The 27,631-nt window shown below is 42.7% G+C and overlaps 1 protein-coding gene across 3 annotated transcripts; it reads right to left on the minus strand.

Moving 5' to 3' along the window:
- Window positions 1-796: 796 nt before the first annotated feature.
- Window positions 797-27,621, minus strand: LOC144719527 (CD166 antigen-like). Of its 3 annotated transcripts, none has more exons than XM_078595530.1 (13): window positions 27,173-27,621; window positions 17,157-17,272; window positions 14,840-15,047; window positions 13,143-13,207; window positions 11,007-11,085; window positions 9,956-10,132; window positions 8,448-8,563; window positions 5,958-6,111; window positions 5,736-5,851; window positions 3,100-3,238; window positions 2,427-2,514; window positions 1,742-1,866; window positions 797-1,035 (listed from the first exon to the last, which is right to left on the minus strand). In XM_078595530.1, exons 1-13 carry the CDS (start codon window positions 27,243-27,245, stop codon window positions 1,016-1,018), a joined length of 1,476 nt encoding a protein of 491 aa, XP_078451656.1. In that variant the 5' UTR covers window positions 27,246-27,621; the 3' UTR covers window positions 797-1,015. The 3 variants fall into 3 exon arrangements, with proteins under 3 accessions (XP_078451656.1, XP_078451655.1, XP_078451657.1); XM_078595529.1 differs by having other exon boundaries at window positions 1,733-1,866; XM_078595531.1 differs by having other exon boundaries at window positions 900-1,035; window positions 1,723-1,866.
- Between the last annotated feature and the right edge of the window lie 10 nt (window positions 27,622-27,631).

Here is a 27,631-nt window from a genome sequence, read left to right on the forward strand (position 1 = left end):
GTCTCAAGTCTGGAGCCATTTTCTGGATGGGTTTAGTTCACTGTCAGGAGGGCTCAGGCATACAGCTTCTCTCTGTAACCGATTCCAGTAGCTCGCATGCCAATTAAATACATTAAGGTGATTTATGTAGGGACAATGAGATTAAAGCTACAGCTTTCCATGCTTCCCCTACAGTTACAAATTCAAGACCAGCCACACTGAGATCCAGAGGGACCTGAATCATTCCACCGCAATTGCCCAGAGGCCATCAATGTGCTCACTGTGGCACTAAATTGCCCCCCCAAGAATTAACAGATTATTATCCCAGCTCACATTTAAAGATCGACATTTGTAAATGGATGAACCATGTAAGGCAACAAATCATGGTCCACGAACAACGATAATTAATATGCATGTAGTTATTTTTTTAGTGCTGGGTTCATCAAGACTTTGAAGAATGGTGAGAGCTTGGGGGATGCCTTCGTCCAGCAGTGCATCGATATTGGCTGTTAATGGTGACGAAAGGTCTGCTGTAAAGATAAACTTGAAGTAGTTCTGTTGTGTCATCCCCCAGTGCCTTCTATGGCGTATCACATGATTCTCTTCCGACTGTTGGGCGTTGCAGATGGACATTTTTCCTCATCTCAGTCCTCAACTCCAGTGGCACAGTTTGCATATTGGCAATAAATGCATGCATTATCGCCAACACAATTCAGCTGAAGCACATGCTTAACAGACTCGAATGTGAATTTGTCGTATGTATCAATGTTTTCCCGTCCGCAGACATGCATCGTTCAGTGCAAATATTTAGTCGACATTGTCAGCGGCCATCCATGGCCTCTCGGCAGGAAATGATGTTGCCCCAATGCCATGGGCCAGGCAACAGTGGGCATGGAACCTGGCACAAATCAGCAGTGTAAGTCAAGCACACAATGGCTGAGCTATCAGACGAGATCCAAACTTGAGGTTGAGGTGTGTTGTTTTGAAGATATTCCTCTGCTGATCGTCATTGTGGCTTTAAGCTGAGCACGACCTGTCATGTATTGATGATGACATCTGTAAATAAATTGAGAAAAAAATGCATCTCGTGCACAAACGTCACAGCGTAGTTATTTGAAATAACTATTTTAGGTATGAAAAATAATATGCTTCTGCTTTTCTGGCAATATAGGCTTTTAAGATGTTCAAAAAACAAATAAACACCTATCACAAGGCATCACGTCATCATTAACCACACATGCTTCCATACCTCTCTTTTCTACTATTTATGTATGTACAAAATTACGTATATTACAATAATGTAACGTATGTAACTTTATCGATCCACCGCTGGATGAAGCCCTTCCCCCATGCCTTTCGGATAGAAAGGTATGCGTGACCATAATTCACCACGGTCAGTACAGGTTGGTGAATGAAGGGAGTGCGCGCCCAGGACCAGTTCAGATATCACTCACCACTGGTGTTAGCCGTGGCCAGGAATTGAATGCGAGTCAACGGGTTCATAGCTCACATTCCAATGGGTTATTTATTACGCTACCCCCTCCACCCTATATATTACAGCGAAAATATAAATTTGTAGTTAATACATGCACGCATACCCTTTGTACGTAAATATTAATATTTCTGTATTTAAACGTGTACGCACTTGCACGTGTTAGCGGTGTAGGTACACAATGGCGGTGAAAAACTGTGCATTTGTAAGGTGTATATGGCCACTGTGCACCAATAATTTGCTGTACTTACAGTTACGTACCAGGTATACCTGCTGTGTTTTCAGCGTCAGCCGTGGAATTCTTCTCTTCTGTCCTATTTTCACCATCTCTCAATGGAATCTCTTCTGGCACGGTGTCGTTGCGGTCTTCGTTTACGTTCATCTTACCCCGTTTGCTACGCACATGTACAAGCACGACATTAGCAAGAGCTCCACCAGCAGAACACATGAAGCAACAACGCAGAGAACAGGCCAAGATGCAATAGGCAAAAACAACAAGATGCATAGGTGCACCATATAAAAAGGACTCATCAATTTGTTAACTAAAGCTAAATGAAAAAACTTTTTAAATTTTACCAGGTAAGGCCCACTGAGCGAGATAGCACTTTTTTAGAAGCAACCTGGCCACAAATCATAGCCCAATTAAGTTGCTCATCACGTGGAAATTTATAGCAGCCAAATACTCTAAAGCATATTTATAAATGTGGAGAGAAAAACCGGAGGACCCAGAAAAAGATCCACAAGAGAGAACATGCAAACTCCAAATATATAGGCGTCAGGGTCGTACCAATGACCTCCTGCACACCATGCGAGGTAGTTAACATCTTGCCACCGCGGTGATAGATACCATACGTCTTACACACTCTGTGAGTAAGTAACAGGGCAATTCTTGATTTGGTCTTTTCAAAGATCAGTGAAAATAAAGTGTGCATGGCTGAAGGAAGGTGATACTCACTTTTTTTTGCAAATAAGCACAATGCTTATTAGTATTATTAATACGACAGCACCACCACATGCTACTATAATGATCCACATCTCTAAACCTAAACATACCACACAGACAGGCACAATGTAATCAAAGCCATATCATATTCTCAAACACGTGGCATACAAAGTACAGGAATGTACAAACAAGGGAGAAATAAAATTTCATGAAGTCATGTTTATAATTTAATCTCAGTATACCTGATGAGCATTTACCATCATTGAAACTCAATATATTTTAATTGTAATGGAATTTTTTAAAACTACACCTCCAAATTAAAATTACACTATCACTTCCACTACCCCTTGTTTTCATCCTTCCACTAAAACCAATCATCCATATGATCACTTCCCAAATGTGTAACAGACTGATGTTTGCCCATAAACATTCTATTTCACCACGCATACTTGACTGCTGACAGTTTCTTGGAAAACTTGTTTCCAAATTGTCACATTTCTTCAAAACTGCTTCATGTGTTTAAGTTTGTTATCCTTCCCCCCCCCGCACCACTGATTAGCACCGGTTTGCCACGTGCGGTGCAAAATTCAACAAACATACGTATACATTTTCCACACCAGAATGGTTGTCTTGGGGTGAGAGGGCACACATGTACAAGGCAGGTTGAGTTGTGAGCTGTGCATACCCTTCACGGTGATGGTCACTGTTTTGTCCACAGACATCGAGCCTTCAGCCAATTGAGCAACACACGTGTATGACCCAGAGTCGTATGAAGACACGTGTAGGCGAGTGAGAACGCGGCCATCTTCTTTCCGTTCGCCATCCTTCACAAGCGAAAATCATTACAAATGAGCCTCATTCATACACATTATAACAGGAGTTAAATGCATGCTCACAATTAATGTCCCATGTGCACAATACAATCACAAATAACTTGCGAATATAAAAACTACGTTAATAATGAATACATTAATTCAGGCATGGCATTAAGACATGATAAAATCAAAGACCAGCAAGGCTTTAGTCACGCAAGCAAGTTCAGTTCTTCTCCTCCTCATCCAGTCAACCCCATTTAAAAAAACACCGATTAATGTGTTACAAATCATTACAATGATGATTATGATGTCATTGATGAAACCATGACTTAAGATGAACAATCATAATGATAAAATAATAAAAATAAAACATAATAAAATAATTCTCACGACGTTTCAGCCACAACGCAAGCAGCCGTCCTCAGGTGAAGAACATGTCTGTCGATAAGACAGAGTCTAAATGACACGTCTTAGGCTTGGAGTGTCTATTTAAGCTGTGAGGGAGGAGGAAGAGAGCCTTGACAAAAGAATTTGCATTTGAAGAGGAATTTAGCATATTTATGGGAAATGCAGGAATGCGAATAGTGCTAATTGTGAAATGCGTGGGAGGTGGGCGGGGGGTTTTCAAAGTCATATTATGCCCATGCATTATGCAGGATTAGCAGCATCAAAGGGAGGGGGCAGGGGCAGCACCAACAAAGGGAAGGAATGTGAATAGTATGCAGCTGCAGAAACCAAACAACCACGTACAAAACTAAAGTATAAACTCCATAGTATCATCAGTATACTAAATATACTCTCCAATAAGCTGAGCTACTAACAGTAAGTAATACATTACAATTCTATGTCGCAAAAAATATTATATGCTTCCAGCTAAACTTTTTTCCCTTACATCAAACAGGTCTACCCCGTACTATATGCTGCCATAGACAAACCCAACATTAAATTATATACTGTATTACTATACACCACCCTATACCTTATACATTATTATATTACACTATGTATCATTCTACCCACCCTAATGTATATCACACTGCTATATATTCACTATACAATTAAGATACTATATATTACTTTGTCCATTGTATTAAGTATATAAATGTTATACTATTTGTTATTATACACTGTACCATTGACCGTCGTGTGAAAGATACTAAAAGGCAGCAACGAAATATGACAATGGGAGAGCAAAGAATCCATTCCCTGCGGAGAATACAATGCCAGTGAGTGGAACGCGGTCTGAGAGTCACCGTAAACGTGAACACAATCAGTTAAGATCCGAAATGGTTTATTACGTCCTTCCAATGATTGCTCAGCCAGAATCCATCTTCTCGGTTGAAATTGTCAAACACCTCAGCCATGGCAGATCACTGTTACAATTCAGTGGGCTCACATGACATTGACTTCTCCAAGACAGAGGTTCTCTGCAAGCCATCTGGCTATCATGAGAGATTCGTTCATGAGGCGATCCACATATACAAACACAGAGACAATTTGGTGTATAGTAATACAGTATATAATTTAATGTTGGGTTTGTCTATGGCAGCATATAGTACGGGGTAGACCTGTTTGATGTAAGGGAAAAAAGTTTAGCTGGAAGCATATAATATTTTTTGCGACATAAAATTGTAATGTATTACTTACTGTTAGTAGCTCAGCTTATTGGAGAGTATATTTAGTATACTGATGATACTATGGAGTTTATACTTTAGTTTTGTACGTGGTTGTTTGGTTTCTGCAGCTGCATACTATTCACATTCCTTCCCTTTGTTGGTGCTGCCCCTGCCCCCTCCCTTTGATGCTGCTAATCCTGCATAATGCATGGGCATAATATGACTTTGAAAACCCCCCGCCCACCTCCCACGCATTTCACAATTAGCACTATTCGCATTCCTGCATTTCCCATAAATATGCTAAATTCCTCTTCAAATGCAAATTCTTTTGTCAAGGCTCTCTTCCTCCTCCCTCACAGCTTAAATAGACACTCCAAGCTTAAGACGTGTCATTTAGACTCTGTCTTATCGACATGTTCTTCACCTGAGGACGGCTGCTTGCGTTGTGGCCGAAACGTCGTGAGAATTATTTTATTATGTTTCATTTTTATTATTTTATTACTTCCCTTCTACGTGACTTTACTGAAAGAACCAAGAAGATGAATCCCTGCAGTCACGAAAGCTTTAAATCGAAAAATCATAATGATAATCACTAATGTTGTAATATCAGTATTTGTGTAAATTAGACATTGAAGCGGAGTTAAAAATGACAAAAGATAATAATCAATGATGACATATTGACAATTGTGATGTTCTGATAGCCGAACTAAAATTACACCAAGAGCTTAAATTCTCACTGGATATTTTTTCAGGTCGCCGATAGACTGAAGTAAACACGTGATTAGTAGCTAAACAGTAAGAGATATACTGGATGAGTTGTGGCGGCTGCGTAAATGTTTTCCAGGTGGCAATTCTGGACAGATCCGACTAAAATGAGTCCCTGGTGGTACCTTATTCCAATGGTAGGTGATATTCCCAGATGAGCTTGCGCTGCACGTCATCGTGATGTTATCCCCTGCGTTGACTTCCCCATCGGGAATGCCCATTATTCGGAGTCTCTCAATATCTGGGGTAAAACACAGACAGGTCGAGACGCACAGGTCTATTTCTATTACCACTGATGCATTTTATAATGGACAAAGAGTGTTGTTGTGTTAAACACGAGTACTTACAATGCACGTTTATCTGGCGCTCTGCCTTGGCTGTGGTCTGCATGGGTGAGGCTGTGTAATGCGCCTCGCACTTGTAGACTCCGCCCTGATGCCGATTGATGTACGAAATCTTGCACGTGTTGTTATTACTCGCTGCAGGAAGCAGAGTTGACTCCTGAAGCAGGAATGAAATTCATGTTTCAAGTTATATATAGGCAGTCCTCGACTTACACCCACACTTAAGAACCGGTTTACATGATTTTTTTTTAAACATCGACTTAAACCACGAACTCTCACTTGAAAATTGAACCGCGGCACTTTTTGTTCAGCCGAGCGATCCTCCGCGAGGTGTAATGAGTCAGCCTCGTGCCGGGAAAGAGTGTTTGTGTGCGCGCGCGCGCATTTAAATACAGTAGATTACCATATTCCGACTTACGAACGGATCTGTGGAACGAATCATGTTCGCAAGTCGAGGACTGTTCGTATATACAGTCAAACCTTGGATTGCGAGTAAATTGGTCTGCGAGTGTTTTGCAAGACGAGCAAAATTTTTAAATGAATATTAATTTGATAAACGAGCGAGGTCTTGCAATACGAGTAGTACGTGTATACGCTTTGTCTGCCGAGCGTCCGTGATCACAACTGATATTACGAGTGCTTTGATATACGAGTGCTTTGGATTACAAACACGTTTCCGGAACGAATTATGCTCACAATCCAAGGTTTTACTGTATATATTTTAACAAAACAATGTTCCCAAGTTATAATCATCATGAGCCAGGATCAATCCACTGCTGTATTAAAGCCTCACAAAGCCACTGCCATCTCACAGTTCTGTGATGTAGTAATATTACACAGGACACACCACGTGCCGATTTCATCAATCAATTTCTTTGGTTGCCAGCCTCTCGGATGCATTCCATTCCTTAGCCGACAGTCCGCCACTATTCTGAACCATCAGCCATCATCTGGTGACATATCCTGCCCAAACCCACGTACGTTTCTTAACAGTTTGAATTTTGTCTTTAACCTCCGTATGTTGCCAAGTCTGCGGAATTTAAATCTATTCCATGCATCTGCAATTTTAACAAAGTTGATAGACCTATTGCCACACCTGAAAAATATTGGTTTTGTCAATTCATCCATCCATCTGAGGACACTTCACAAGCTTTCATGAAAACTACTAAACCAATCACTTTGGAAATTACCACACAGCTTTGACATACCTATTCTCATATCTGGAGGCTTTTCTTGCAAGACTGACAATAAAACACGGTATTTCCAAAAAAGCATTTACATTTTGCATACCAGCACATACGCATGAGAATTAATGCCCGTGTCGGTGCAAGCTCACAAATTTAACTGGCCCAGCAGGAGAAATCCTCCGCTCAGGGTGCAGTACCCATACTGCCACAGAACATGCTATTATTGCTCAACTGTAACAGGCTGGTAAAGTATTTGTTTGATGTCCATGCATGCGTATGTCCGTGTCTACTCATTTGTATGTGTGAGTTTTTAATTTCCTAGGAATCCCATTACTAAAAACAGGCTCCATTCATTGACTAGTTTGCCATCCTGCCACTTTATTTAACCCACAAATACTAGAAAGCATATTTTATAACAAGCCAGCACGAGAATGCCATATACATAGGGTCATTCGTTTGCTAAACTACAATCCTTAATAAAACTATACTGCATGAGTGCGCTGAACCATGGCTAGGCTTTGCTCTCCACCACCCACGTCACTTGTGACCGCTCTGTATGACGAAAACGCTGTGACTGACAGACCGATCTACAGATAAAAGTTATTCCATATCAAGGACTGCATTTTTTTTATATAATTCCCCCTGTCCGTAGGATGGGCTGGTATGGGCTTGTGACACATATATTAAAAGTAAAAATATGCCGCTCTCTTCTGGTGGAATGAAAGCATAATGTATCTTGAATTCCGCTTTTTACATGCGTCATGTAATAAATATCTCAAGAGCAACACCAGAGGCCCCCTGCTTCTTTCCAGTCAGAATGAGTCCTTAACTTGAGGGCGCCACGGTAGCAAGATGTTAACTACCTTGCTTGGTATGCAGGAGGTCGTGGTTTTGATCCTGACCCTTACACCTCTATATTTGGAGTTTGTATGTCTCCTTCTCATGGTCGAGTGGATTTCTTCCCCGGGTCCTCCGGTTTTTCCCTCCGCATTTAGAAACATGCGTTTCAAATATTTACCTGCTATAAATTTCTGCGTGAGAAGCCACTTCGTTCAGCTATCATCTGTGGCCAGGTCGCTTATGAAATATAGCTATATAGGCTCAGTGGGCCGAACTTGGTAAAATTTAAATAGTTAATAGTAACTCTTAACAATAAAAAAGTGCTGAGCTTGCTTTATTGGAAGATGGATACATTGTTATTCATAAAGAAGGATGCATACTTTTTAACCAATAAATAACTGGTGGAATTAAATTAGCGGCTTCATCAGCAAACGAATCAACAACAGAAGATGCCCAACACACGCACCCGGAAAAAGGTGTAAGTGGGAGGTGGGAAAGCATCAGTGACACAGGTCAGTGTGACGGTGTCTCCCTCCTTGACGAAGTTCGGAAACACCTCGAGGCTTACAGCTTCGGGAGGATCTGCAAGGACGGCATAAAGAAACGGGTTACAAAATATACCTGAAGTAAACCATTTTTATTTGACCAGGTAAGGCCAATTGAGCTATATATATATTTTTCGAAGCAACCAGGCCACAAATCATAGCTCAACGCAGTGGCTTATTACATGGAAATTTATAGCAGCCAAATACTCTAAACAAACGTCGATTCTAAATGTGGAGGGAAAAAAACGAAAGACGCGGAGACAATTCCACACAACCATGGGGAGAACATGCAAACTCTAAATATACAGGCATAAGGGTTGGGATTGAACCCCCGACATCTCCCACATACCAGGCGAGGTATTTAACATCTTGTCACCATGGCACTCCAAGAGAGCAAAGGTGTAGCCCTGCATTTACTTGCTCACGGCACTGCTGGCAGAATAGTCTCAACTAGAAGAAACTCTTAAAAAGCGCCTCTAGAGGGCATTTGATCCACTCTTGCATGCTGGACAGACCCTCTTGGAAGAAGAGGGGAGTGCTTACACTTTACTCCACCACACGCGACCTGCCAACTGTGGTCGACTCATTTATACTGCCAGATTGGCAGAGGCAGGGGGGATTTGAGGAATTTGGTCATTACTTCAACTGCTACACCGGGAGATCCAAGTGGAGACATCGGATTGCAAATCAACTGTGCCAACCATGGCACCATCCACAATAAAAAATATTTACTTATAATTGCATCGTATCTGCAAGAGGCAATGCAAGCATGCAACGTATATCCGTTGCTCCAGTTTGTGCACTTGAGCAACAATTGGAAGATATCAAGTTTAAATCCCAGGTGGAGATTCACTCAGCACATCATCCTTTTGGTGTTTCTAATTTTTTGTTTAACAATTTCCAGGAATTTTGTACTGGCCTTTGACCAAATCACCGGTAATGCACCCCATCTCAGACCTTGTAAGCTAATCAGGTTTGAACTTGGAACATGCTTGGATGGGCAACCATCATACTGGTACTAAAGGCTGCAAGGCTATGTGGTGGTCAGCAGAGGACAGTACAACATCCATTGTTGTCAATGCTTCCCACCTTAACCAATTCCCACTGACCTGCATGGTGAAGTATGGCATCGGGAGGCCCTCATCCAGCAGTGGATTGACAAAATGGCTGTTTACATATTAATCAATGCATAATTTCGCACTCAATTGTATCCCCTTTCACTGGATGCGAAGGTGGCAAACCCACACGACACAGGGATCAGATTTTAAACCAGAACAAAAATGCACATCTTTACAAAAGCGTTGGGGATACCGATAAAACCTTTCTTAACCCGTGACTGTCCTTGGCTAAACCACGAAAATTACAAGCCTTATCCATGACCCCCAGGGCAAGATATCAAACGTGGTTAATATGCTAGCAGGAAACGTACAGTGAACTGTGACCATCGTTGCTGGCGGAGTCTCTATTTCAGTGGTTCCATCAACAGTCGTGACAGAGCAGTGAATCATGCTGCCCTTGTCAGTCTTCTGGGGTCGGATCCTCAGCATAGAGCTCACTGTGAAGAGACCTTGATTGTTCTTCTTCACCTCGGGCTCGACCTCCACATCTGACCAGAAACAAGTTCAGTCATTCGACAAAGCCCTTGATCAAACCTTTTGCGATATTTATCTCTCATTCGGACTTAAATGTTATACTTGCCAACCCTACAGATGTATCCCGCAAACTGACTATTCTAAGCCCTTTTACCACCTTATACAGGACTTGACCATGGTGAATAATAACAGCAACATTGCTAAATTTTCTGAATGACAAATAGGAATAGATATAAAAAAACATATAAAGCATTTCCACATGTATTGTATAAATGATGTTCCATATTATTAAAAGTCTCAGAATGAAATCAAATGATGCTATGAACACGTAATTCCTGTTTTAAGTGTTACGCATTTTCATAACATAAATACACATTTACACACAGAACATGAATCGCACACAATATAAAACATTATTAATAGAGAGGAAGAAAAGTCATGCACATACACAAATTCTTTAACCCTTTCCAACATGTGTCTGTCCTCGGAAGTAATTATTCATAATAACGTAACTTTCCAAGCCGCATGATGAGATGACATCACACGACGCATAATGGCCAGAAAAGCAAATCTTTTTAGCACCGGTTTTATCGGAAAGTTTTGAGCAAGTTTTCTTTTTATCAAATTGGTCTGATTCTATCGGGTAAGCCTCTAATAGCAACACAACATTGTTATAACATTTTTATCACATTGAATCACCTTGAGCAGTTATTGTAACCCCATTGGACAGATGCAGAGATGCAGTGAGCTAATACATAAACACTCTCAATTTTAATTGGAAAGTACTAAATGAAATTATGCATAAAAGTGCAAACACTTTATCTTTCAGACACACAAGCACACTTGACAGTATATAATTACTACATATGCAAAGTGAAAATGTATTACCTTCGTTGATTGGATTCGAGTTTTTAAACCAAACAATCTTGGGCTCAGGATATCCATCTTTAGCAACACAGACTGCGACCTAAAATAAAAAAAAATTCATGAATTCAGACGAGGGTAGAAGCAGTGGTGCATTGGTTTGTGCACTGCGCTACAAACCCAGCCATCAGAGTTCGATTCCCGGCCACGGCAACATTAGAGGCGAGTGACATGTGAATTGGTCCTGGGATCCCCTTCACCAACCAACACTGATCAGCGTAGAGAAGTATAATCAAACAAACACAGTGTAGGGAGGCCTTCATCCAGCAGTGGATTCACAGTGGGATGTAAGTTATTATTATATATTTTCATAAACATTAATATTGTGGGTAGAGCGATTCACTACAACCCCTTCCATCCATACACCTCTAATTACCATGGTTGTATAAGCAACTCACGAACTGCTACCATACTATTTCATTATCTGCATCAGTATGTACCAATGCTATCATTGTTTACAGGATGCCAATAAAGCTGACGGATTCGAGGTTGGGAGAACAAAACGAAAACAGAACCAAAATGTGTCTGTGCTCAATGCAACAATGGGGTGGCCCTCCTCTGCACTGGTCAGCCCTGAACCAGTGATGGCAGGGGCAAATTTATCCATAGGACAACCACTTTTTTTTTCTTCTTGGTTCTTTCGGTAAAGTCACGTAGAAGGGAAATAATAAAATAAAACATAATAAAATAATTCTCACGACGTTTCGGCCACAACGCAAGCAGCTGTCCTCAGGTGAAGACCAGGTCTGTCGGGGAGACAGTGTCTGAATGAAGCTGTCTCCCCGACAGACCTGGTCTTCACCTGTGGACGGCTGCTTGCGTTGTGGCCGAAACGTCGTGAGAATTATTTTATTATGTTTTATTTTTATTATTTTAGTATTTCCCTTCTACGTGACTTTACCGAAAGAACCAAGAAGATGAATCCCTGCAGTCACGAAAGCTTTAAATCGAAATTTAATGGGGTGGCACTCCTCTGCACTGGTCAGCCCTGAACCAGTGATGGAAATTAGACATTCCCATGGCAGGGGCAAATTTATCTATAGGACAACCACTGCTTAAGAAATCTGGAGATATAGGCAAAGTGGACCCGGAGTAGGATTTCATTTCACAGCCTTTGATAGTCATTTGAAGACTTTAAATCACACCATCACCCAACAAAATGTGCCATTGCACCAACATAAGTTATACTAATGTACAGCTCCTGCTCAATCTTAATGCTCGCTAAAAGCCTCTCCACACCATGTTGGTCATAGGGGTGGTTTGACCATAGTTAACCACAGTAATCAGTTGGGGGGCCAGGTTCGCTTAACATATCCTGCTAATTACAGCTGTGGCTGGGAATTTAAGTCAGGTCACCGGTTTCATAATGCAACACCACTACATACACGCAAGTATATGTCCAGAAAGAGTTTAAGTCATATTTTATTAGTATAAAAGGAAATACAAAAATTACATCATTATTATAAAATTATTCAAAAGGTGATTTCCTATGTTGAGATGTGTTCGAAACGCCATTTACCAAAACATTAGCTTCTACAATTGTTTAAATTGCCAGAAAAATATTTTCTTTACCATCCGAGACTCTTGCCGACCCATCTCCAAAGCCACTCATTGGGTCATGATTGAACTCTTATGAGTTTGTCTCAAACAAGCTGTGTGCAGTATGCACACAGTGCAGTGATGTCATGTGACATGCAATGCATGATGGAAAGAATGATCCGATGGCAACAATTGCCCCTTCTGCAGTCCAAGAAGTAACTTTTGTTAATTATCACAATTATTTCTTTGCAGCCCGAACACTCTTAACTTTCTCATGAGTTTCTCAGAATTTACACAGGAAGTGTTAGAATGAGTCCACTGCGTATTGTTACCCATTATGCTAAAGCAACCACTTCACACTCATCGTGAAAGTGCTAAGTGCAATTGTGACTAAAGGTTCAAAGCGACGTTTCCAAAACTGTTTTTACCACTGCGAGGTTGCATATTCTCACATCCTCTGTGCCAAAAACATGGAAACCTCTTTGTGGTCTATGCTGCCTTAACTTACCAAGAAACATAAAGGGGATATACGGCACAGTTTAGGCCAATGGAGACACTTACTTTTTGAAATTCGTTGTTAACGATAAGTGGCTCTGTACTTGGAGACAATTCCAGGCGAGGATTTGCTAGAAAATGAAATGAAATCATTAATATGCAGAATACACAAAACTTAGGATATGCATGTGACCAGGTAGCGCTGTGTTTAAAAAAACTAAACTCAGTAAATGATCCCTACTCCATAGTGGATACAAATGAGCATCACTTTTTTTTGTTGGAAGTAACAAGTGGCAGTCCTATGTAGAGACTGGGGTCCGCCCAAAAAATGTGGAATATACAACTCCCGACTCGGGGCCATCAATGGAGATGAGCGCCATTCCACTGCTCATTTGAACGTGGAAGACATCTGGGGTTTAGTTCTCAGGTTGGCAGAGGATTATACTGGTAGAAACCTCCTGGTTACACCAGCCCACAGGGGATTATTGTGTCCGTCGTGCAGGGTGGGGCTGGTCACCTCGTGGTGCCCTTATAAAGCTCAACGTTTAACCTACTCACGCCGGTTTGTGCCCGCCCTCACAGTCGGGCATATTTGCGGAATACACCTTGCCGCCCATTGACCCTGGGCCATTGACCGAGCAACCCAACGTTCCTACCAGCTCCCTCCGCAGGAATGTGTTTTAAATCTGGCAAAGTGCTACGTCTCGGAGAAACTAACTAAAGCACACATTTATACTTCTTCGTCGCCGTTAAACCGTGCTATGGGGCTGTGCCGAGGCAGCCCACCACAGCTCAGGAGGCGCCAGGTTGTTTTCCACTGCAGAAGCCAAGCCGTGCCACCGACGTCACATGCAGCGAATGAGCTGAGATACAATATACTACGTTGAACTCCTTTCACACCGTACGTAGCCAACCATGCCAATCGGAGGTAGCTAACCATGCTAATCACAGGCAGTGACGTCATTAGCCTATCCCCTGGCCTTGCTTGGCCGAGCCAAATGAATGTCTGATGAGGACAATGTATCACAATTTGTTTACAACTTGGCACAGCAAATTGCTGGTGGAATGCCACAGCCTGCTACTGGCTTGGCTCAAATGTGTACACGGAATAGGGGCATTACACTGGGCTAAAATGTAAGCCTACTACATATGTCTTCTGATAAATACAGAACCTTGAATATCACGAGTTTAACGTTCGCAGGATTATCGTTTGCGGTTGTTACCTATCGCGAGTAACCTCTTTGTATACCAACTGAACTATCGCGGGGGTTAGTTTTGGACTTTCGCGGGTATACTGTACCCAGAAGTACCATATTCATTGGCTGATACCGCAGTGCAGGAAGGGGCGGGCGAGGAACATGAGGCAGTCTTTGGCACCACAACCTTTGCCATGCATTCATCTCGCGGACAAGACAACCCCCGCAGGGCTTACTAACAGTCTGTTGAGTGAGGCAAGTACCGTTAGCGAGCACCTATGAAGGCTGGCGTGGCACACGAGGGGTAGGTGGCCAGCACTACACCAAGCCACCTTTGTCTTGCTTGTGGCGACATTTATACAACACACCAAGTACTCATTTAAGGTTGAGTTGACCTATTTTTGGTTGCCGTGTACTTAACCCCCCCATTATTTAGGTACAGCTTAAGTATTGAATATCGCGCTTTTGGCTTTCGCGGCACTTTCCAAAAATGGAACCCCCTGCGTTATTAAAGGGTGTCCTGTAAGCATTTTAAAAAGCAGCTTATTTCTGCACTGCTACACCCACCGTAGACGTTAACATGGGTTGACTTCGCCTCCGTGGCGCCCAAGGTGATGCTGCAAATGAATTCCCGCTGGTCAACCAGAGACACGTTCTTCACAACAAGTGAGACGCCGTCAACAATTGAGAGCCGACCCTTGTATAGAGGATCGTCAGAAGGAAACTTCACTTCTGCTTTCTTGAAGTACACCCTCGTCCTTCCCTCAGGTTTGACCTAGAAGAGTGACACAAAGTAGGGGTGGCATCATAGTAACACAAGACAGTACAGTTGGTGAATATGTAGTGATGAGAGAAGATACATGTCGACAAGATGTAGTGACATTGAAGAGAGATGCGTAACATGAAAAACTATATGCAGACAAGCCTAAATGCTGTTGTGTTACAGAAGATAAAAACAACAGAGGTGTAGTGAGATGAAAGACAAACGTGGACAAGAGCGAGTGACAGACAGCAGAGATATAGTAAAGGTAGAGCTGCAATGAGATAAGAGGCGATGTGAGATGACTGAGTTAATCAGCAGAGCTCAAAGTTCATTAATTTATTTTTTATTTATTAGGTATAGCCCTGTGAGCCATTTCGGCTCATGAATCGGGTGCAACCGCAACAAACAAAAAACAAAAACATGAACAAGAAAACATCTTAAAGTGACTATGTGCAAACAGAAAATCCAAGAAAAGACAGTAAAATATTGCAGAAAAATCACCGTACACGAACCCTGTGCAAATATCCCAGTGGGATGCAAGTCAAACAACAACAACCACAAGACAACTTAGATTAAGGCCATCAGTCTAACTCTGTACTACAACAAACAAACATAGCCAAACCAAAAAACTTTTCGAAAATCACCAAAATAAAGCCATACAAGGGGCAGAGATGTATTCATGCAAGAAAGAAGTGAAACAAGAACAGACAAAAGGGTATTCAGAAACACACACCTTGGTGAGAACAGCGATGGAGCCTTGCCCAACAGGTGGGTGTTGGTTTAATGTTTACAGTACACAACCCTCTCACATCTGACCTCCAACCACGTGGCACCTCATCAGAATACAAAACCCACATGCTTCTCAAGCTAGGCTATTTTAATTATCTAACCAGTTGTGTAAAAGTAATTATTATTAATTTATAAATAATGAAAACGATTATTTTATATTATCCAGCATTTATTCATTTGATTGCATACTATTCATCCATATTGAAATGCAGTAGCATAAAAACAATGGGATGTCCACCAGTGCCTAAGGCAAAGCCAATATATCCAGTACCCCCTCATCAGCAATGTCCTCTTTAATAATTGTGTAAGGGATGCTGAGAGGCGAACAACTCGATTGATAAATATATACTTGGTCAAAAGGTGTGCGAGTTCATATAGCGTGCTCAAATCCCATTGGTGGGCTATCGCAGGGAAAGCCGACGTAGGCGCATAAACTGATTAGAAGCTGGGGAACCATTCACATTGGATTGGCCATTGGGGTAGTTTGAATGAGCCCAGGAAATCACTCTTTGGTTCTTTCGGTAAAGTCGCGTAGATAGAAAAATAAATAATAGATCAATAATTGTGATCTATTACTTATTTTTCTATCTACGTGACTTTACCGAAAGAACCAAAGAGTATGAATTCCCCCAGTCACGAAAGCTTAAAATCAAGATTGAGCCCAGGAAAATTTATAAATGAGGGGTACGTTGGGTAACCGTTAGAAGGGACAAAGGGGATTGGTGGTGTAGAGTTAAGGAAAGTTCCAGAAAGGATGGGGAAGGAGATACGAGGAGAGAAAGTGTTCAGGGTGGCTGAACGGGGTAATTCCCTGCAGTGTTATGTGCTGTCGTGAACACGTAATAAAGGTCCAAGTTCAAGAATAACCCAGACTGAAACTCATTGACAATTGTATCACGATTAATTTATTCACCGAGGAAAACCTGGCCGTTCGAGTAACGTGGGGTAGATGGAGAAATTAAATCTGAACAGCCGACTCCATGCAAGAATGGGACTTTTGGATGAGAATGATACAACCCGAATGTTAAGATGTATTTTGAGGACTTGCATTTATATACACTCACACTCTCGGGGAAAGATACACGCAAAAGTCAGATGTACAATTCATTAAAAATACCATATTCTCCAGATTATATGTGCTCCGTAAAGTAAGGCATGCACCAAACTTGTGCCCGGTGTCAATAACATTATACAAACCTGGTTACACACAAATGCCTACCAGATTTACAGAAGCACCCCCCCCCCAACCTTTGCTTTGAAATTCAGGGGGGGAAAGGTGTCTTGTAATGCACAGAATATGGTGTAGTTTGAATATAGTCAAAGGGTACTTACAATGTACCACTGAACAGCCAATTTCATTAAATCAGCATCTGTTGTACACGAGATTGTCAAGTCACGACCAAGTTCTGCAGACAAGGTGTCTTCCACAGAAACAAAGAAAGTGCCACCTGCATACAACACACATATTAAACAAGCAATGTGAAACAGATGGGTAATCGAATGACTTACATAAAAAACATTCTCCACCAGATCACCATCCATCCCTCAACATCGACCCTTCCGCATTACTTCCACCAAAAATGTTTTAACGTTTTGCATCCAAACGAACAAGAATTGTTCTCAAGCCACTCCAGAGCAGGTACAATACATAGTCAACCCACATATGTATGAAAGGTCAGGTCAAGACGAATAGGTCAGGTCACAAAATGTCAACACCACCACCACCAGCTGTACACTTTTTCCTACTCAAGCCACACAGCATTAAGCAATGATAACTGCCACTTCAGAACAGGTACAAATAGTTATAACTACTTAACCAAGTTTGATTTGAGTTTATTCAAACATTCAGTACTGCGCACACACACACTCCTTCATAAACGAGCACGCACATTGGACCTGATTGTCGCAACCGATCACTTTTGTAAATACTGTACAGTTCATTATGGACAAAGCGGGGGCAGAGGCTCTCATCCAGCAGTAGATTGACACACAAATGGGGCTTTACGTGCACGGTAGAGTACATAACAACTTTGTCGTGGTGCGTTCTCCGTTGTTGCTCAGGGGTTCACTTAGACTGCCTTACAGTGTTTGGGCTGCCAAGTTGGACTCGATTAGTTGTGGATTGGCACATTGTTACGATGCAAATGCAAGGATCTAATACTGGTAGGAACCTCCTGGTTACACCAGCCCACAGGGGATTATTGAGTCCGTCCGTCGTGCAGGGAGGGGCTGGGTGGGTAGGGGAGGGCGGGGAGGTGCTGGGTGGGGAGGGGCTGGGTGGGGAAAGGTGGGGAGGGTGGGGAGGGGCTGGGTGGGGAGGGTGGGACTAAGTGTGGGGTGGAGGGGTGGGGCTGGGTGGGGAGGGGCTGGTCACCCCGTGGTGCCCTTATAAAACTCAACGTGTAACCTACTCACGCCGGCTTGTGCCTGCCCTCACAGTCGGGCATATTTGCGGAATACACCTGGCCATTGACCGAGCAACCCAACGTTCCTACCAGCTCCCTCCGCAGGAATGTGTTAATGCTTTGGTGTTTGTATTGTCCTAGTACTGTTCACATTTTGGTGGCCTTTGATACCAGCATTGGTGAGACAAAACCTCTGGTGTAGGCGAGTTTCAAGGACAGTGTATAAATTATAGAATAATTTGTATTTGCCTTTTTTACAAGTATGTTGTTAATGCAGATTGAATGCCTTCTAATATGCGTCTATTTGGTGTTTGAACATCTTAACACCTGTATTTATGCCAGAAAGGGTAAAGCCGTTTTTTTTATCATTGAATAGCTTTATATGAGAGAAAAAAAGGTCCTACAAATAGAATGTGTATCCTATATGTATACCTAGGGCTGTTATTGAAGGTGGATTGGGATCTAAATTATTCGAGGAAGATGGGAGTACTTTTGGGAAAAACATTTTAATAATGAAAAGCTGCATAACAATTTAACTGGACGTTTTCAATAAGTATGTATTACCCACTATGCGACACAGATCAATACCATGGACCGCACCTCCGATTCCCCGCACCTCCAATTAGCACGGTTGGCTAAGTACGGTGTGACCCAAGTTCAACATGCATAAATGGACACTGAAAAAAAATGCAAGAAAACCGTAATGAGTGCGCAAAGAAGCGACACTGAGAAACGGAGAGAAATGCATGGATCACGGAACAAATGCAAATTATAGGCATCAACATTGACTGTTATGGATAGTAAGTGGGCTTAACACACATCAGTTAAAAGGGCTGATGGCCAATGGACAAGATTCGTCGTGGTATGGCAGCTGAAGGAAATAACACACACGACGATATTAACCCCCAGGGCGATGGAGTGCTGAAATCAATTCATGTGTGCGAGTTAGATCTTCATCATATGGCTGATGTTGATGTCGAGCAACTATCATTTTACATTGAAGTGATATGGGCGGTCGCATGGCAAGACTGAGAGATTGTGATAGGCGTTCACTCAACAGTGGATAGATCAAGACTGCTAATAAATAGGATGAAGGCATCTCACTGCACTGGTTAGGACATAGCAAAATGCTCGCATAAAAAACAGGATCTTATGGTGTGGGTGGAGAAGTGAGGAAGTGATACGCGCATTGTTATAATTTGGTCATTTTTAGTGGAACAAATTTCCTAATTTAAAAACTGCATTGCTTGGGAGCTGGGTATATGCGGACTTATCAAGAACGGCATTAATTCCATGTTATTTTGATATTGAGGAGTCATTTAAATGAAAATACATTTTTGAAAGGTCATATACGACATTATTTATTCATGTGCACCGATTCTGTATTCAGAATTCAAACGAACAGAATAGGAACCCTCATGTGTTTGTTTCACAGGTATTTTTCTTTATTTCATTCATATATATTTTACAACTAATGTAATTTAACTATACTGAATGATTGAAGAACATAACATTGAAGACCTAAAAGTTTGACGAAATATCATCGAATATATTGCCTTTTAATAACAAAATATTTATACTAAGTGATTAGCAAATTCAGAATTGTTTCTTTAGAAGGTAATGTTTAATGAAAGCTGTAGTGCAGGAGTATACAGCCATTTACCAATCCACTGCTGGATGAAGGACTCCACACATCAGTGATGGGGGTCGTGTTTGAAGAATGGGACAATGATGGCTGTGGTACAAAGACAACATTTGAAAAGAAGCTCCTTGGAGACATCCATTTTCAGAGGAGTTGAGCTTTATTTCACCCAACGTATATACAGTATTGAGTGTAACGGCTGCCACACTCGCAACTGTTATGGCTATCTTCAGCCCCGGTGGTTTCCATCCAGGTTGAATCTTAAACAATCACGCCCGAAAAGAACCAAGAATATAAATAAAGTGTGTTTATAGTTTAGTTATTTATATACCTTCTCTCCTCTCCTCTTGCCTGCGAATATATTTTTTGGGTTCCCCCCCTAATCCCCGATCTCCTTTTCCAAGCTTTTCTTTAATTACAGTATTTATCTGGACGTGGTCCATTGTACCTTGCGTGACCCCTACATTCAAACCTGGCGTGGTCCCCACACGACCTCGACATGTTTCCCATAATCTACCACAGTATTTCCACACATCTACATTCAGCCATATGGATAACATTGCCACTTGCACAATAAACCAAAATATGAACCACTTTACAAAAAAATGTATACAATTAGATTACACAGCATTTTTTTATTGCTTGTTTCAAGCAAAGGGTGTTTTTTTCTGGTCAAACCAGAATGGGCAATGCTTGCTTAGCCCTCATACATCGGTACCCACTCTCATACACCACGTGAGGGTGACATCACTGGCAAGGGCACATTCCTCATTTGTGTCCGAGGCCATATAAGACATTGTTGGTGCTATTCTTAGGAGTATAAAAATCCCCCAAACGTATGTCGAGGTGCCTTTGTGTACAGTCGGGAATTTCCAAAAACTGACTCATGCCGACTAGAATCGTGCCATGGTATCAAACAGGTACTGCAAGTTGAAATGCCACAAAACAATAAAGAGATACAATATTCGTAACACAGGTCACAATTAAAAGTATTGTGGATGAATGATTTACCAGACTTTGGAAGAAAAAAAAATCCTGCAATGAATGGGAAACTATATACAGTACTCTTAACGTTATTTTCTAAAAACATTTGTTGGGAGTGCACCTTGCAGAATTTCACGTCTCTTTTCCAGCACGAGTGATCGTGTTGACACCAGCCAGAAACATAGTAAAACTAAGCAGGTGCCTCCAATGCTTGACACAGTGTAGTACCACACAGTCCAAACGTTTACATAAGTGTGCAATGTATGGTACAATCATTGCATTGCTTATCATTTGTATAAGTTTGTACAGGTAGTCCCCGACTTACGATGGTCCGACTTACGATATTTCGATCTTACGATGGCTATAAAGATACGACAAAGTTGTAAAATATTTGACATTTCGCGCGGCAGGCAAACGCAGCAGCGTACGAGGTACGATGCTGTACGCTGGGACGCTGCCGGGATGTCCGCATCTTCCGCCTTGTGTGGTGATGCCTCACTCTCATCAGCGGTCGATGGAGTTAAGTTGTCACGGTGTTAGCGCGTGTATTTTTTTCTGTGTTTTTTGTGTTTCAAAGCCCAATTTTAGTGAAAAAAGCATGTATTATAATTAATCAATACATACAGTATATAGTTTATACAGTACGGTACTGTAAATTGCTGTTTTGCTAAATTATCACAATTCTTTAAGACTCCTGGGTAGGCTCGGCCATTTTCGACTTACGATATTTTCGACTTACGATGGGGTCGTCGTAACGCATCTCCGTCGTAAGTCGGGGACTACCTGTATATTGAAGAATCTTTTGCATGATGGGAATGTTTAAAATTATCTTCACATTGCATGAACATATGGTGACAAGCGAGTGTGCAGTCGTTGACAAGAGAGTGTCCAGTCGTTGCCAAGGTTGGCATCGAGGCTGTGCTATGACACCCCAAGGCAGCGTTTTACAAGTTCAAAGATGGCTTAGTGACACAAAAACAGAGGACCAGTTAAATTTTGCTTTAAAGCTTTCGTGACTGCAGGGATTCATATTTTTGGTTCTTTCGGTAAAGTCACGTAGAAGGGAAACAATAAAATAATAAAAATATAAAACAATAAAATGTTATTGTATAGAACCAAAAATATAAGAGGACCAGTTTTTAGGCTTTTGAGTGATTTAGGAAATCTGCCAAGATTATTAGTGACATCCCATAATCTAACCATTCATTTTTTTCCTCTGCGATTGCTGAACTATGTGACCATCCCCATAGAATTGGCAAAATAAACCAAGTCTCTGGCACGAATGTCCCTGGCAGAAGTTTACTCACAGACAGGGTTTCCTTGGGCTGTGGTTACACATCAGCGGTCCTTCTCAAATTCAGTATTGCACAGTACAGTACTGTCATAAAATACCTTTAATGAGAAGTTTCAAATTTTTTTATCTTTACAGAAGAGCTTCAATAATTCAGGAATCCATGAAATTATCGACTTCTTGGTTAAACTTCAGCACACTGACCGGGAGTGCAAACCGAGGTCCGTGAAAGTGGGCAAGCTAGGAGCAGCAGAGGATGGCAGACCTAACGTGGAGCTGCAGGAATAGAGCTGCAAAGGAAATGCAATATTTTGCTTTTGTTTAGCAAAAGAGAGTTTTTTCCCACTTGGATATCAAGTCTAAAGCATGGCTTAGAAAAACTTGCAACGCTTTGTCATTTAGTCTAGGAATTCCCCAACAAGCGTGTGCATGTTTGTGCACCTTCAATCCCTTCGATGTATTTTCATGGACCATGTTGGCGAGCATAGTTACTTGCCTGTGTCAGGATGTGAGGATTTCAATGGGGTGCGGTAGTATGCCAACACCAGTGACGATTATCTGAACCGGTCCTGGGCCTCCCAAAGGTCAGATCAGTCTTAAATGAGTACCTGGGTGCGGTGTGTGAATATCGCCACTGGGGAGACAAAGGCGGCCGGGCGTGGTGCTGGTCACCCACCCCCTTGTGTGTCGTTCCGACCTTCATTAGGTGCTCGCTAACATTTCCATATGCTGAATTCCTCTTGATATGCAAATTATTTTGTCTAGGCGCTCTTCTTCCCACCTCCCCCCCTCTAACCCAGCTTAAATATACGCTCCAAGCTTGGTGGTGTTTCATTCTTCGCCTGAGGACGGCTGCTTGCGTTGTGGCCGAAACGTCGTGAGAATTGTTTTATTATGTTTTATTTTTATTATTTTATTACTTCCCTTCTACGTGACTTTACCGAAAGAACCAAGAAGATGCTCGCTAACAGTCTGTTAGGGCTATACGGGGGATCTTTGTTCTTTGGAATGCAGTGTGACATGACGTGCTGTGATGGCGTTAAGCTTCACAACAGACCCACCCAACAAGATAATTCAGCTGTAATGGCGTTACATGGTTGGAATGTAAACCAACACACACGGTACAAACTTCATAATCGCTGCTGAGGCATGGTTGCAATAGTATCATATGGCACACTGTAGCATTTTACCATGGAAAGTTGTACGTATATTGTAGTCGTAAATCAACACGGCTGGTTGAAGGGGTGTATACACAAGTTAAGTGTACAGTAGCTGGTGATGCATAGTTGATGGTTGCAGATAAAAGTTTCTTTGAATTTGCCAATCACATGCGTGTTACTGTACAGGAATTCCGGCTGAGTCAACCTAGGAGAGAGCCTCACCATGAACTTACAGTATTTACGTGAAGCAATGGAATTGTTTTAACTAAAAACATTAACCGCCTTGTGACACAATAAAAACAATCCTTGATCATTTTGGCCAACTCTGTTGAGTGCAGCAGTACAACAAAAAGGACAATTTAAAAAGGGAGGTGTTTTTTTTTTCCTGGAATGGGGCTTCTTAAAGTTCTGAGAATAAACCAAAAATAGCTAAGAAGTAACATGAAGCGAACACTACTTTGGACAGGGCATAGTGCGCATAAGGAGTTGTGATAACACGTTGTTGTGGCACTGCTGTTAAAGTTGTTTACATATACTGTATAGCGAAATGTCTGCAACCTCGTGGAACGACACATTCTCCATCACAATCGGAATTGTATATTCAACTACAGTACTGTGCACCAGAGGTGGGACAAAGTCATTGTTATGCAAGTCCAAGTCGAGTCGCAAGTCATCAAATTCATGACTCGAGTCTGACTCGAGTCCAAGTCACATGACTCGAGTCCACATCTCATAGGTGGGACAAAGTCATTGTTATGCAAGTCCAAGTCGAGTCGCAAGTCATCAAATTCATGACTCGAGTCTGACTCGAGTCCAAGTCACATGACTCGAGTCCACATCTCATAGGTGGGACAAAGTCATTGTTATGCAAGTCCAAGTCGAGTCGCAAGTCATCAAATTCATGACTCGAGTCTGACTCGAGTCCAAGTCACATGACTCGAGTCCACACCTCTGCTGTGCACTACTTAGTAGCCCGTAGAGTGTGTGTACAGTTCTGGCCTGAAGTACTGTGTTAACCTCAAGTATAACGCTAAAGCTTGCCACATTACCCTCCTTGCACGATACAACTAGATGATCCTTGCATTTGCATCGTAACAATGTGCCAATCCACAACTAATCGAGTCCAACTTGACAGCCCAAACACTGCAAGGCAGTCTAAGTGAAACCCTGAGCAACAAAGGAGAACGCACCACAACAAAGTTGTTATGTACTCTACCGTGCACTTAAAGCCCTTTGTGTGTCAATCCACTGCTGGATGAGAGCCTCTGCCCACTCACCGACGCCGTGCGGATCGTGGTGGGTATTTGACCATACTTCACCACGATGGTTACTGTGGGTGGAAGGCCGAGTTAGCCCCCCCCCCCCCCCCGAAGAGCGGCCCATATAATCAACCTTTCTGGGGTTGATGCTTGTCGCCCCAATCCGAGTAATATCCACGTATCAAAACCCCGCTTTGTCCATAATGAACTGTTCAGTACAGGCAGTCCTCGACTTACGATGGAGATGCGTTACGACGACCCCCATCGTAAGTCAAAAATGTCGTAAGTCGAAGATGGCCTCGCCTACCCAGGAATCTTAAAGAATGGTGATAATTTATCAAAACAGAGCAATTTACTGTATAAAATATATACTGTATGTATTTATTAAGTACAATACTGTATTGCACAGTAAAATGTAAAGTAAAACAAAGGTAAATTCTTAGTTTACCTATATAAACTGCGATTTAATAGAAAGTTTTTTCAGGAAACAATCCTATCTGCTATAAAAAAAAACTTTTAACATGCATTGAACGTATCGTATCGTGGTAACCCTCAAATGAAATCACTAAAGCTACGTATCATACAGGCATTGAACGTATCGTAACGTATCATATTGTACTGTACTCACCAAGATCGCTATCGCCATCGTAAGATCGAAATATCATAACTCGGGGACTATCTGTATTTACAAAATTGATCGGTTGCGACAACCAGGTGCGTGCTCGTTTATGAAGGGGACATTCTATCTAGATTTGAAATTGTCGTGACTGCAGGGATCCATACTCTTTGGTTCTTTCGGTAAAGTCACGTAGGTAGAAAATAAAATTCTAAAAAAGGACATTCTCTTAACTACGATAACAAGGCAGTGTGTGTGTGCAGTACTGAATGTTTGAATAAACTCAAATCAAACTTGATTTCTAATAGCACAATTCGTGCAAAAAAATGCAATACATAGCGCTTCACAGGCATGAACAATAAATAAAAAATGTAATTGTAAGAAAGATCAAATCACGTTGTAAACTGTAAGCGTGTGCAGCCTTCTGGGCTACTTACCAGACTGACTGAATGAATGTGACCTCCCGCCCCGTGCTATAGTTCAACGTGGCATGTGTTTGTTGTTAAGTGTCAAATGGACGAGACAAACGAGAGCGAGATTATCCATAAGACGAGGTTTTTTTAGGGGTTAGATCGCGTAAATGCAAGTAGTCCCCGACTTACGATGGTCCGACTTACGATATTTTCGACTTACGATGGGGTCGTCGTAACGCATCTCCGTCGTAAGTCGGGGACTACCTGTATAAATGTTGTGTCGTTAAACCAGCCACGTAAACGCAACATGCCAATTCGTTACTAGTACGCGCCAATTTTTTTTTTATGTGGCTATTCGTTTGTGTTTCTCTCCTTGTGACGGGATTTTGTAGGATGAACGTTGATATTTATAGGGGACACACGGGGTGACAAATAAGGTCTGAATTGGTCTGTAATAAGGTTGGGCTTTGATAAGGGGTTGACTGCCATGTAGTGGTGTAGTGTATAGTGTAGTGTATAGTAGTGGTGTATAGCAGTGTATTGCAGTATATAGTGGTGTATAGCAGTGAATATAGTGTAGTGTATAGTGTCGTGTATAGTGTAGTGTATAGTTGTGTATAGCAGTGTATAGTGTAGTGTATAGTAGTGTATAGTGTAGTGTATAGCAGTGTATAGTGTAGTGTGTAGTGTATAGTAGTGTGTAGTGTAGTGTATAGCAGTGTATAGTGTAGTGTATAGTGTAGTGTATAGCAGTGTATAGTGTAGTGTATAGCAGTGTATAGTGTAGTGTATAGCAGTGTATAGTGTAGTGTATAGGGGATTTACAGGTGTGGTAACGCCAGCTCGTGTGTGTTGTACCGTGTGGCGAGCTGACCACCCCCACGTTGCCGGCCTTCACAAACAACCAGCCCCCCCTCCAACCAGCCCCCATCCAACCAGCCCTCCCCCAACCAGCCCCCCCCCCCCAAACAGCCCCCCCCCCAACCAGCCCCCCCCCCCAACCAGCCCCCCCTCCAACCAGCCCCCATCCAACCAGCCCTCCCCCAACCAGCCCCCCCCCAAACAGCCCCCCCCCCCCCAACCAGCCCCCCCCCCCCAACCAGCCCCCCTCCAACCAGCCCCCCCTCCAACCAGCCCCCCCCCTAACCAGCCCCTCTCCAACCAGCCCCCCCCCAACCAGCCCCCCTCCAACCAGCCCCCCCTCCAACCAGCCCCCCCCCTCCAACCAGCACCCCCCTAACCAGCCCCCCTCCAACCAGCCCCCCTCCAACCAGCCCCCCCCCTCCAACCAGCCCCCCCCCCCCTCAAACCAGCCCCCCCCCCCTCCAACCAGCCCCCCCCCCCTCCAACCAGCCCCCCCCAACCAGCCCCCCCCCCACCGCCACCAACGTCGCGAGTGATGAGCATCTGAACCGGTCCCGGGCCTCCCCCATAGGTCAACTCAGCCTCAAAATGCGAGTAACAAAGCAACGTATGGGCACGCATACATCGCCACCGGGGATACAAAGGCGGCCGATGGGGGGGGTGTGGGGGGTCTGTTTGAAGGCTGCTCACACGGCTGGGCCGTCTTTGTCTCACCTGCGGCGAAGGAGTGCACGGCGGTCAGTCCGAGGAGCAGCAGAAGACCGCGTGCGTCGGCCACCACCATCATCGTCGTCGTCGTCTTCGTCTCGAGGGATTCCCTGAGCCCTTCGTTGCCTTTGAAACCTTCACAGGCGCCGCTGAAACTCTTTCCCTCGTCCTTTTTGCTCGTGAAATGACACTCGGCTTTCTGTCTGTCTCCGCCTCTCTGTGTACGTCCACTGAGTGAATATCAGCTCCGGCAACAACAAAATAGACTGGACCGGCCAGTGATCTTGATTCTAATCACGATAGCAGGCTGATTAGTGGTGGTGATAATGATGATTATTCTGATTAATCACCAGCGCACAAGGGGTTCAAACACACAACCGGGCTTGCAGCATGTCTGATAATGAAAGGCGACCAAACGTTTCCGGCAAAAATGTTTCTCGCTTCCTTACAAAGGGACCTCCTCCT

Source organism: Lampetra planeri, chromosome 6, assembly GCF_965212315.1.
Source record: "Lampetra planeri chromosome 6, kcLamPlan1.2.h2, whole genome shotgun sequence".
Classification (NCBI taxonomy): domain Eukaryota; kingdom Metazoa; phylum Chordata; class Hyperoartia; order Petromyzontiformes; family Petromyzontidae; genus Lampetra; species Lampetra planeri.

Coding starts and splice junctions, on each gene's coding strand:
- LOC144719527 (XM_078595529.1), bottom strand. CDS start 27,245: ATGATGGTGGTGGCCGACGCACGCGGTCTTCTGCTGCTCCTCGGACTG. Junction 17,273..27,172: donor CGTGCACTCCTTCGCCGCAG/GTGAGACAAAGA, acceptor TGTTGTATGCAG/GTGGCACTTTCTTTGTTTCT. Junction 2,515..3,099: donor AGTGACCATCACCGTGAAGG/GTATGCACAGCT, acceptor TGGTATGTTTAG/GTTTAGAGATGTGGATCATT.